General features: G+C 38.4%; 1 protein-coding gene across 1 annotated transcript; it reads right to left on the bottom strand.

The window, feature by feature from the left end:
- Positions 1–223: 223 nt before the first annotated feature.
- On the bottom strand, positions 224–8,063 carry LOC100888283 (scavenger receptor cysteine-rich domain-containing group B protein-like). Its single transcript, XM_030988907.1, has 2 exons — positions 7,618–8,063; positions 224–315 (listed from the first exon to the last, which is right to left on the bottom strand). The coding sequence occupies exons 1-2, from the start codon at positions 7,790–7,792 to the stop codon at positions 224–226; spliced, it is 267 nt and encodes an 88-aa protein (XP_030844767.1). The 5' UTR covers positions 7,793–8,063.
- Positions 8,064–12,920: the final 4,857 nt, after the last annotated feature.

The raw sequence follows: 12,920 nt of genomic DNA on the forward strand, positions 1-12,920 counted from the left end.
AACAAATTACTCAAATATATATATTTTTTTTTAACGTATTAATCATGAAGGTCTTTTCCTTTTAGATGACCTATAATAATAGGCTATCCAAAATATATTTTAAATATATCCCAAAGCGTAAAAGCCACTGAAGAGAAAAACACAAATAAAATATATTGTGGACACGACGAACGGGAGAATTAGCTACGTCATACTGCATTTCTAATGTGAGATTCGCAGAGAATTAGTGATTTTTTTTTTTAACACGACCTTCATTGGGCGTGTTGCCATCCACCAAGCGCACCTGCAGTGTTCTAGGGGGTGCCTGAGTAGTGGCTGTTTATAAAACAAAAATTGTGAAGCTCTTTTGCATATTAAGACCCAAAACATATTTTTTTAAAGCACGGAACATGACTCAACAAAATTGTCATGAATAAGGACACAAAGGGTATTTGAGATGAATGTCAACTACTCGTTGTTTACCCAACAGAAGCATACAAACAAATGTCAAACTTGGACAATGCACAAACTGATATATACCATGTTCATGCGATCAAAAAGTTTAGAGTGTTTTTTTTTGGTTGCTATCTTTTAAACTGTTGTCAGTATAGGCATTCACTTTACTTTACTGACCTCAAGGCCTCTATACATAATATTATTACTACCACGGCTTTAGCCCTGCTGCCCTAAGGCTAAAGCGAATTGAAGGATAAACTCCTTCCAAGTACCTATTTACTACACCTGGGTGGAGTGTGGCAAATGTAGATTACTGTGTTACCGAACGACATTAGTGCCGCGGCGGGACTCGAACCACGAACCATGTGATACACATTTTGGTGATATATCCTCAATACCACAACAGTTTTGGTCAACATAGACTCTAATCTCGTGCAAACGAAACCTTTCTTGTATGGTTTTAAATCTACACTGTAAAAAAAAATCTCTGTAATTTTACAGCAAATCTGCTGGCAGCAGAGTCGCCATAAATTATGTTGTAAAAATACAGATTGGTTGTTATTTTCTCCTACAAACATTTCATGTATTTTCTTTTACAAATTGTATGTTGATTAAAATTACACCAGAATGAATGTAAAAACATAGTACAAAAATGTTTGTTAATTTGGTTTACAGCTGCTTTGGTGTGGAAGTACCTTTTTGTGTATTTGTATTTGAAGCAATTTTGTTTTATTTGTTTACACCACCATGTAATTTTACAGAATGAATGTAAAAATATAGTACAAAAACGTTGTATAAATACAAATGTTTGTTAATTTGGTTTACAGCTTTCCCTTCTTCCTTTTGAGTACAGACCTCTTTACAGAGTATTATCGTACTATACTGGGGGTGTGCAGGTGGACCACTTCACCGGGGTTTCCCCCTACTCTTATACGAATAGTGCAGTGGGTTCTTAACGTGCAAAGGTAGTGACTCTTCTCTACACGAGGCCTCCATTTAACGTCCTATCCGAGGGATGGAGTGTTTTCCACTTGACATAACCTGCGTCTATGAACAAGGGAAGGGGCACGTTAACACACAACGCAGGTTTCAGTCATCCGCTTGGGTGGGAGTCGAACCCGGGATCTTTGGTTCGACAGACGGACGCTTTACCGACTGAGCCAACTCGCCTCCCTTTGGTGTGGAAGTATCTTTTTGTGTATTTGTATTTGACCCAATTTTGTTTTATTTTTTTTACACCACCATGTAATTTTACAGCATGAATGTAGAAATATAGTACACATTCAAAGTCTCTGGGACTTCATTCATATGCAAATGAGCATCCTCCGCATCGTGTATAAGAAGCCCACTCAAAGCCACGTGCATCAGTATTCAAAGACAAAAGGCTCATTCAATCATGCAAAGAAGGGCGGGAAAAAGACAACAAAATCAATTGTATTAATAGTCACACTGACAGAACATTCAATCAGGGAGGGACATGATTCCTCATATTAGGCTTATACTTCGTAGAATATAAATTAAACTTCAATATTAAATTTCTTTTAAATCTCGTTTAATTTAATTATTCTACTTCGTAACGCCTAATTATTCGAAATCATGTCTGGGATTTTAAAGTTGGAAAACGGAATCTGTAAATATGCTACAGTATATGTGAAATATACTTTTATATTTTACATGTGTTTGCGAAACTTGGCTAACTGCATCAGACGATGCAGTGATTGCTGATCTTTGCCCTCGTGGTTATCTGTTCAAGCACCATCCCAGAGCTGCTAAACGTGGCGGCGGGGTCGGCTTTCTCTACAGGGACAGTCTCCACGTCGATATTAGTCCAACAGGCAAATTCGAAACATTTGAATCAATGTCTGGAACTGTATCTGGCGGCTCTACACAGGTTGACATTATAGTCATATACAGACCACCAGGATACCAGTCTTTCACTCAGTTTCTTATCGACTTCTCTGCGCTTCTTGATGAGAGGTTGTGCAAACCATACCCACTTTTGATCACCGGAGATTTAAACATCCATCTAGATAACACTTCATCCCAGCATACACTCAGGTTTGTGGACCTTATGGCCTATCCCAATTGGTTACATCTCCGACTCACGACAAAGGTCACATTCTGGACGTCGTTCTGGTGCGCAATTCAGACAATTTGTCAATTTCGAAGCCAAGTATCGTTCCAGGTATATCAGATCATGCTGCTATCACTTGTGTACTTCGCTTCACTAAGCCTGCACGCAGCGACAGAACATTTGCTTCCCGTAATATTAAAGACATAAACAGGATAGCCTTCGCGAAGGATGTTGCTGAGAGCGACATTATGCCCTTAACGTCAGAGAGTGTCAACACAGCTACTAGTCGCTTCAACACCATTCTTTCTTCGCTCCTCGATATTCATGCTCCTGCCAAGATCCGCAAGGTTCGAGACCGTCAGGACAATCCCTGGTACAACGGCGAGATTACTGCTGAGAAACGTAAACGTAGGCAGCTTGAGCGGAGATGGCGATCTAACGGCAAGCTTCACATTGACAAAGAGATGTTCCGTGCGCAACGAGATTTCACGAACTCTCTCGTCGAACGAGCCAAACGTTCGTACTTTGTCGGGCTAATCGATAAATGTGGACATGACTCTAAGAAACTCTTCTCTACGGCCAATCGTCTCTTGAATCGGAAACAGAACTCTCCACTTCCAAGACATTCTGATAGTAAAGAACTGGCTCAAAGATTTATTCAGTTCTTCCGCTCCAAGGTTCAGAAGATCCAGGACAGTCTCACTCCTGACTTAACTCCACCTGATCCTGTCACGTCAGCATCCCTCGAGACGATTCAACCTACCACCTCCGATGAGATACAATTACTGCTTCATAGATTGCCAGCTAAGTCGTGTAAACTAGACCCTGTCTATACTGTTCTCATTAAGGATTGCTCCTCTTCATTTGCATCTGTTATCTCACAGATTGTCAACTTAAGTATTGTTCAGGCATGCGTACCTTCTGTTCTTAAAACGGCACACATTCTTCCTTTACTGAAGAAACCCAATCTTGATTCTGAATTACTAAGTAATTACCGTCCAGTTTCTAATCTCCCGTTTTTATTTAAAAAACTTGAGAGGGTGGTGTTCTCTAGATTAAATGATTACTGTCTCGATAATGACCTCCTTGACCCATTTCAATCTGCATACCGTCCCCACCACAGTGTAGAAACCCTCCTTGTTAATGTATCCAACTTTATACTCCAGGAGATGGATGGCGGAAAAGTAACTGCTATGGTACTCCTTGATTTGTCTTCCGCCTTTGACACTGTTAACCACACTGTTCTGGTGAATACCCTCATGTCACTCGGTATTAAAGGTCAAGCCCTGGAATGGTTTAAATCATACCTGTCATGCCATTCTCAAGCTGTCTTGATAAACGGCTACCTTTCAGATTTTGTACCACTTACATGCGGAGTTCCACAAGGCTCTGTGGGCGGGCCCACGCTTTTTTCGTTATATTTAACGGGTTTGAAGAGTATTTTTCATCGCCATTCTCTCTCTTATCATGTTTATGCTGATGATATTCAAATATATACTTCTTTCAAACCCAATCAGAGCAATGCAGCCAGCGCTATCCATAACATTGAGACTTGTGTACAAGATGTTCATAATTGGTTAAACTCACATTCACTGAAATTAAATCTCGCCAAATGCGAATTTATAATGTATGGTTCTGAGACTCAGTTAGAGAAGATTTCTTCCATCACTTCAATTACTCTTGCTGGACATGAAATTACCCTATCTAATGTATGTCGCAACCTTGGTGTGTTTCTCGACTCAAACATGAAAATGTCTACTCAAATTCAATATGTCTCAAAATCCGTACGTTATCAGTTACGCAATTTGGGTTTTATTCGTAAATATCTTAACCGTGGTGCCACCGAGAAAATTACTCATGCTTTGATTTCTTCTCGCTTGGATTTTGGTAATGGCCTTTTGTTTAGTTCGCCTCACAACCTACTCGCAAAATTACAAAGATTACAGAATGCTGCTGCTCGTGTCGTGACCCTGTCCAACAAGTACAGTCACATCACACCAGTCCTCAAATCACTCCATTGGTTGCCCGTAGAAAAACGTGTTGTTTTCAAGATTATTTTGCTATTATTTCACTGTATACATGGCTCTGCTCCGCAGTATAACATCGGCTTGATTAAGCATTACTTTCCTTCTAGACAGCTACGTTCTCAAAACTCTGGCTTACTTGTTACTCCTAGGGTTAAAACAAAGTGGGGGGAACGAACCTTCGCTCATGCTGGGCCTTCGTTATGGAATACTCTCCCTCAATGGGTTAAGAATAGCAGTTCTGCTGAGGTGTTAAAAAACAATCTTAAGAAATATCTGTTTAATTTAGCTTATAATTGATTACCATTACCTTTCATGTCTGTACCTTTCCTATCGCACTTTGTATAAATGTATCATGTATGTATTTCATCTTTTGCACAAGCTGCGCCTTGAGCATTTGACTGTCAAGTGGATTTGGCGCCTTATAAATCATATGTATTATTATATGTATTATAAATAAGTTTCATGAAATGTAAAATGCTGTCCAATCAAAACGACATTATAAAAACAGAATTTTGTTAAAGAATCTAGTAACTGCATTCAATTAAATCACATCGAAGTAAAACTGCACCATATCCATTCAATTTAAGAAATCGTTGTACGAATACAGACATCTGTAAAAATACATTTAGGTAAACAATTTCATCTGTAAAATTACAGGCAAACTGTATTAGTAACTCTATTTTGCCCTAAAATTACAGGCAAACTGTATTAGTAACCCTATTTTGCCTTAAAATTACAAATTTCTGATGTAAGTAAGTCTCACAATAAAAATGAAGTATTTTTACGGGATAGATCTGTAAAATTACAGGCAAACTGTATTGGTACTCTTTTTTGCCTTAAAATTACAAATTTCTGATGTAAATCAGTCTCACAATAAAAATGAAGTACTTTTGCGGAATATATGTAAAAATACATCCGAATTGCTGTATTTAGTTAAAACGTTACAAATCTGTATTTTTTTCCTGTAAAAATACAGATATTTTTTACAGTGTATTATTATACATGGATTGATATATGAATAGTTATTTACCAAAATCAAACAAACAGTACACACGTGATTTGGGAACACCTGATAGAAATGAATTTAAAATTATCACAGAACTTGCATACAAAAAATTACCTAAACCATTGCACTCATACGGAATGGAAAAGGCTTGAAAATTCCCCATGTGATGACTGGTTGGAAGAAAGGGGTTGGGGCGGTACCCTTTAAATTCAAATTTTTCGGGTAGGTGTCTAGTAAGGGTAACTCTAACCGTAGAAGTGTCGTGGTATAAATGGATATGTCACCGTGCTGAAGATAAGCTGGTTCGTGGTTATAGTTGCACTTCGGCACCGACGTCTTTTGGCTAGACATTAATCAACATTTTCCACTCTCCACCCAGGTTATGTAAAAGGGTACCAGGTAGGAAGAAATTCCTAAAATGCCAGAAAGCTTTATCAGGGTAGCTCGGCTAATACTAAGGTAAGAGTACAGCGCTTAGATATATTATTATTAAACGCTATATCAATGCTATTACTGTTATTAATATCGTCATCATTACTATAATCGTTTTCATTATCATTATTATCATTAATATCACCACTGCTGATTAATTTGTACTAATTGCTTATTAGAAGCTATGCAAATAAAACTAATCTTCTCTTTTGGTTTGTTTGTTAATTTTGTTCTGTTTGTTTTTCTTAACTGGGTTTTCTAATTGCTGTTAGGGACGGTATAGTCTGAATGTTTCTGAGTTTTTTCAAACATGTCTTTTATTGTTCCTGTCCTATAGTTTGTTATATTTCCTTACAGTCGGGAGTGGATGAAGCTTTTATGCAATTAAAATAACAGATTCATTTTTGTATTTACAATAGCTTATACAAATCTTTTACCAGAAAAGTGTCTTTCACTTTAGAGTAGACTATAGGCCTACATTTATGCTAAATAAGGTATGGATTAATGTTTGTTTTTTTAAAACATGCCCATGCTACCAACAACTCTCCGTTAAAATAAAAAACCGGAAGCAGGATTTGTTTCTATCATGATGAGTAGGCTAACATCGATGATAGGCGTCGGCTACCATAACCTGACTGATTTCATAAACGATGATTCTATAATCAGCTATCCATGGTTTATACGTATATTGTTTCAGCCATGCACTTCGACAAATCCCATCTTCTTTTACCGTGTAAAAGGGTAATAAACATAAAACTAAATGCTTTCCTTTCCCATACTCCATTGTATGTATCCCTTTCAGGGCCTGATTTTCTGTATGGGCTAAATTGAGGAAAATAGAGCCTACCAATACTTCGCTCTGTGGGGGGGGGGGGGGTAGTATGCATAATTCATTTATTGTATTTGACCCCAGTGGGGGGGGGAAGTATGCATAATTCATTTTTTGTGTTTGACCCCAGGGGGGCGGGGGGGGGGGCCCGTCGGGTCCCCCCGTGGATCCGCGTCTGTGTAGGCCTATAGTATACTTTAAATCGCAAAGCACTTTTCTTACAAAGGCTTTGACAAGATTTGCTATTTTAAATGCATAAACAGCTTGATACACTCCCGGCTGTGAGAAAATGTTTACAAATTCAACTACAGGAACGATAAATAACATCTTTGGAAAAATCCGAAAATTCCGAATTTACCGTCCCTAACAAAAATTAAAAAAACTAGTTAAGAAAACAAACAGAACAAATTTAACAAACAAAGAAATAAAACAAGAACATTTGCTTTTTATTTGATTAGCGTATCATAACCAGTTAGTTCAAAGTAATCTGTATTAACAAAAGAAGAAATAAGCAGACCTGCTATTTATATCTGTCCTATGCAGACAATTTGATGTGGCTTTGTAAATACGGGGAGCATTCCCTTAGATTCCGTTTTGTTTAGTATTTGTTTGTTTGTTTATTTAAATACGGTGATTAAAACCATGCTTTCAGCTTGGCATATTTGTTTTTCAGCATGTCCGTAAATGGTACATTAAAATATATATGAATAAACAGATGAAATACAAAATTAAACAATAAAAATACATAACAGTAAAACAGGATAATGTTGTTGCTAGCTCATGCCAGCATAGACATTCACTTTACTCTACTGACCTGAACATTTGACTCCAGCATCCTCCGCATGGCTGCAGTTATTCTCAAACAATCCTGGATGCTGGCATTCCCCAAGGTTGTCTTCTGTCCCCAGGCAAGTCACGTTGTCAAGGATAATAGGTCCCTCTCCTGCTCCATACCCTTGTGTTAACTGCGCCTCACCCAGACCCAGCATCCTACAAATTACGTGACCGTCGCTGATGTCCCAGAGGTCATCGCACACCGTTCCCCAGGAGCCGTTGTAGTAGACCTCCACCCGACCCTCTCGATCCGTTGCGCCATCAACGAGACGCACCTGGAGGTAAACTACAGGCCTTATCTGGGGAGGGATTGTCGTGGGTGGAGCATCAGTAGCGCTGGAATCTAAGGGTGGGTGATTTGAGAAAGTTTATGGTATAGATTAGTGTTTTGCCAAAGGAGATTAGTGCCGCGGCAGGAATCGAACCGAAAACCATGTGATCCACATTCTGGTGATGTAACCTCAAGACCACAGTACCTCTGCTAAAAATAGACTCAAATCTTGTGTAAACAAAGCCTTTAATTCTTTTATTTCGATTCCATCATTATAAATTGATTGATACATGAATAATTATTTAACAAAACTATACAAACAATATTGACGTGATTCGGAAATGAATTTTAAAAAGTGACAGAACTTGCATACGCAAATTAACCTATACCACTGCACTCATAAGGAATGTAAAAGGCTTAAAAATAACCCATAAAATAGCTGATAGGGAGGAAAGTGATATGTCACCGGGCTGAAGATAAGCTGGTTCGCGGTTATAGTTCCACTTCGGCACCGATCTCATTTGGCTAGACATTAATCAACATTTGCCAATCTCCATCCAGGTTATTACTATTATTGTTATCATTATTATAATCTTTTTCTTAATCATCATCACCATCGCATATCTCTTTCCTTTTTTAAATAGAGATTACTTTGTACTAACTGCTTATACACAGCTATGCAAATAATGTTTTTTTTTTTGTTCTTTTTGTTGGTTGTTTGTTAATTTTGTTCTTTTTGGTTTTCTTAACTAGCTTTTCTAATTACTGTTTCTGATTTTAGGTAGTGTATCAAACGTTTCTGCCTTTAAAAAATCAGATTTATTTACCATAGCTTGTCAAAAGCCTTTGCAAAGAGAAACAAGTGTCTTGCATTTAAAGTTATGCTATGGGCCTACAGTTACGCTAAATAAGGTATGGATTAATGTTTGTTTATGAAAAGTCCCCATGCTACCAACACATCTCCGTCAAAAAAAAAACACCAGGAAGCAGGATTTGTTCTATCATTATAAGTAGACTAACATCAATGATAGGCGTCGGCTACCATAACCTGACTGATTTCATAAACGATGATTCTATAAACAGCTATCCATGGTTTATACGTATATTGTTTCAGCCAGTTCGAGGAATCCCATCTTCTTTTACTGTGTAAAAGGGAACTAAACATAAAACAAAATGCTTTCGTTTCCCATAGGCCATTGTATGTATCCCTTTCAGGGCCTGATTTTCTGTCAACAAAAAATATTTGTTTTCTTATTTGCTTAGCTTATCATAACCAGTGAGTACATAGTAATCTGTATTAAAAAAGGAAAGAAATAAGGAGACTGGCAATTTCTATATAATATTTGGGAAATTCAGTTTTAGGTAAAATTTGCACAACAGTTTAATATGGAGTTCCTATACTGTATAAAGGGATTGGGTATCTTTGTCTCAAATTCTAAACAAAATCCTGGATTTAGCTCATGCTGCATTCATAATTATAATCAAACCTTTAGGTCACTCAGGAATGGGATTCCTGAGTGACCTAAAGGTTTAATTATAATTATATATATATCTGTACAGCGCTTTGAGAGGGCTTTCGGTCTTGAAAAGCGCTATATAAGAACTAGCTATTATTATTATTATAACTATATAGCGGATATGAGACTTCTTTAAATTCCGTCTACGAAACACTGTCGATCAAAGGATAGCTTTTTTTCAACTTGATTAATTAAAAGGCTAGGCCTATACCAATCACAGATTCCTTTCCTTCTCTCTCTCTCTCTCTCTCATTTCCCTCATCATCTCCCTCATATTCATCATCATCATCATCTCCTTTTCTCTATTTCTACCTCTCTCTCACTCTCGCCCCCTCTCTCTCTCCCTGTCTCGTCTCTCATCGTATCTCTCTCTCACCCCCTCTCTCATCGTCATCATCTCTCTTTTTCTCTCTACCTCTCTCTCACTCTTGCCCCCTCTTTCTCTCCCTGTCTCATCTCTCATCGTATCTCTCTCTCTCTCTCTCACCCCCTCTCTCATCGTCACCATCTCTCTCTTTCTCTCTATCTTTCTCTCACCCTCTCTCATCATCGTCATCTCTCACTCCCGCTCTTCCCCTTTCTCTCACCCCCTCTCTCATCGTCATCATCTCTCTTTTTCTCTCTCTCTTCGTCCCTCATCATCATCATCATCTCATTTTCTCTCTCACACACTTCCTCCCTCTCTCTCTCGCTCTCTCGCTCATCTCTCTCCTCATCTCTTCCTCTCTCATCATCTTCATCTCTATTTCTCTCTCTTACTCTCTCTCCTCCCCCTCTCTCTCTCTCTGTCTCTTTCTCACCTCTTTCCCTCTGATCGCACTCTCTTAGTTTCTCTGTAGTCTCAATCTCCGCAATCAGAATATGAAATTGAGGGGGTGTGGGCGGGGAAAGGTGTAGTCCAGATCCAGTCCGTTCTTTGTTTTTATTCTTCTATCACACGCATTGATCACACACACAGCGCGGTCTCTCCACTGATCGCGCAATCCCCAAATTTCCGTAATCGAGTTCCAGATTGAGAGGAATGGCTAGGTCTACTTTTAACGTTGAGGGTGTGTAATTTTATCAGCTCATTGGGTGAGCTACACGAAAACGGTACAGAGGCTAGACTAGGAAAGGTGGGGCTGGCGGGGTTCGGGCATTTTATGCAAGCTTCAATATCGCTATTGGAAATCACTGTTAGTTGAAGAACACACGAAGTATTTTGCACTGTTATTCGTCTATTTAGCGTCTAGCAAACCAAGCAATATGTAATTTCCCTCAAGTTCTTACTAGTACCATGCATGGGAGGAATTTGTTACATAACGAGAAAACTGAGGAAATAACGGACTGTTTCAAACTTTTTTGTTGAGCCATGTGGTCAGGATCTTATCTTTAGCCCCACTAACTAAATATTTTGTACTCTTGTGTAATGTGTGCAAAACAGCATACGGATCTGTGACTCTACTCTGGACTGTGTATGCAGTTATTATAAAATTAAAGTTGGTTCTTTTTTGCAAGTCTTCGACAAGGTTTCTACACATATATATTTTCAGAGACATTCCATTAGATAAATTCCAACAAAGTAGTAATAAAAGAAAACAAATATAATTGTGGCCGATTTGAAGAACAACATGTGATCAATTTAGCCCTTCAAGAAAATTATGACCTGAAAGGGATACATACATTGGCCTATATATATTAAGAAAGGAAAGCATATAGTTTCATGTTTAGTACCCTTTTACACGGTAAAAAAGATGGGATTCTTCGAACTGGCTGAAACAATATACGTATTAATCGTGGACAGCTGTTTATAGAATCATCGTTTATGAAATAAGTCAGGCTATGATAGCCGACGCCTATCATCGATGTTAACCTACTTATAATGATATAAAGAATCCTATTTCCTGCTAGTATGTTTTTCACGGAGATGTGCTTGCCTGGTAGCATGAGGCTTTTTCAGAAACATACATTAACCCATACTTTATTTAGCATAACTGTAGGCCACTAGGCCTATAGGATACTTTAAATCGCAAGACACTCATTCTTGGACAAAGGCGTTTGACAAGCTTTTGTAAATAAATCTGCTATTTTAAATGCATAAACAGCTTGAGCGCTCCCGGCTGTGAGAAATTTTTTACAAATTTAACTACAGGAACGATTAATAACATCTTTGAAAAATCTGAAAAATTCCGAATATACCGTCCCTAACAGCAATACAAAAAAAAGTAGTTAAGAAAAACAAACATAACGACAAGTAGCGCCAAGCGGCGGCAAGTTCAAACCAATTTGGCGACCTTTGGCACAAACTAATCACCTAGTGGCGCAAAGTAGCCGTCTATTGGCTCGAATGGCGCCAACAGGGTGAATTTTGGAATCGAATGGCCGTGTAATGGCGCGAACTGGCGCAAACTGGCGCAACATTTTGGAGCAAGCCGGGTGGCATTTGGCGCACGCCATATGGCACCCAGTTTATTCCACTTGGCGACACATGCCGAGCGGACATTAATTCGGCGCCACAGCGAGCCACTACGCGCCAATCACATAATCTTTGGCGCGAACCGGCACCAACTGGCGCTGGCCCAGTGGACTTCTACCTTTAACAAACAAACAAATAACAACTGAAGATGTGCTTTTTATTGCAAAGCGTATCATAACCAGCTAGTACAAAGTAATCTGTATTGAAAAAAGGAAATAAATAAGCAGACTGGCAATTTCTATCTGTCATATGCAGATAATTAGGTGGTCTGTCGATGACAGATCACCTATTGATTTCGTTAGAATTTTCTTTCTTTATTTATTTATTTATTTATTCTTTATTAGGTGGTCTGTCAACGACAGATCACCTATTGATTTCGTTAGAATTTTCTTTCTTTATTCTTTCTTTATTCTTTATTAGGTGGTCTGTCAACGACAGATCACCTATTGATTTCGCTAGAATTTTCTTTCTTTCTTTATTCTTTATTTTTATTTCTTCCGTACACTTTTTTGTCCACACGTTTACTCGAAATCGACATGGTCAATTTTCTTTGAATTTCTGTCAGTCATCAAGCCCTATGATTTCAAGTCTAATTAACTTTTTCAAGTTCATGGGGTCATCGTGACGTCATCCAGGCGCCATTTTGTAAAAATCAGGTCATTATCATATCTCGATAACGAGTCATCAAAAATAAACCATATTTGGTATACATCAATTTCAGGTCAAAGGTCAACTAAAAATGTTAACAAATTCCGCGCGCGCACCTCGACGCGCACGTACGCGCGCATCAAAGTTTTATAATGGTCAAATTCGTTCTTAATTAATTTTGCATACGTTTCAGGCCATTTTAAGCATTTTCAAAATTTGCGCGCGCGTAATTATGCGCGCGCGTTTCCGCGCGTATCCGCGCGTCTTGGCATTTTGCAACATAGAATCGCCAATTTTTTTCTGTTATCACATTTATTACATTTTACCAAGCATTTTGATACCTTGTTTACCTTTTTCCGACCAGTAATACTGCAATTAGCGGCTGTCAAAGT

The sequence above is a fragment of the Strongylocentrotus purpuratus genome, unplaced genomic scaffold, assembly GCF_000002235.5.
Source record: "Strongylocentrotus purpuratus isolate Spur 01 unplaced genomic scaffold, Spur_5.0 spur5_scaffold_18, whole genome shotgun sequence".
NCBI lineage: Eukaryota > Metazoa > Echinodermata > Echinoidea > Camarodonta > Strongylocentrotidae > Strongylocentrotus > Strongylocentrotus purpuratus.

Excerpts from the sequence above, each read along its gene's own strand:
- LOC100888283 (XM_030988907.1), bottom strand. The coding sequence starts at position 7,792 with ATGCTGGGTCTGGGTGAGGCGCAGTTAACACAAGGGTATGGAGCAGGA. Across the intron at positions 316-7,617 it reads TGCTGGAGTCAAATGTTCAG|CCACTACTCAGGCACCCCCT; the intron begins GTCAGTAGAGTA and ends TTTTATAAACAG.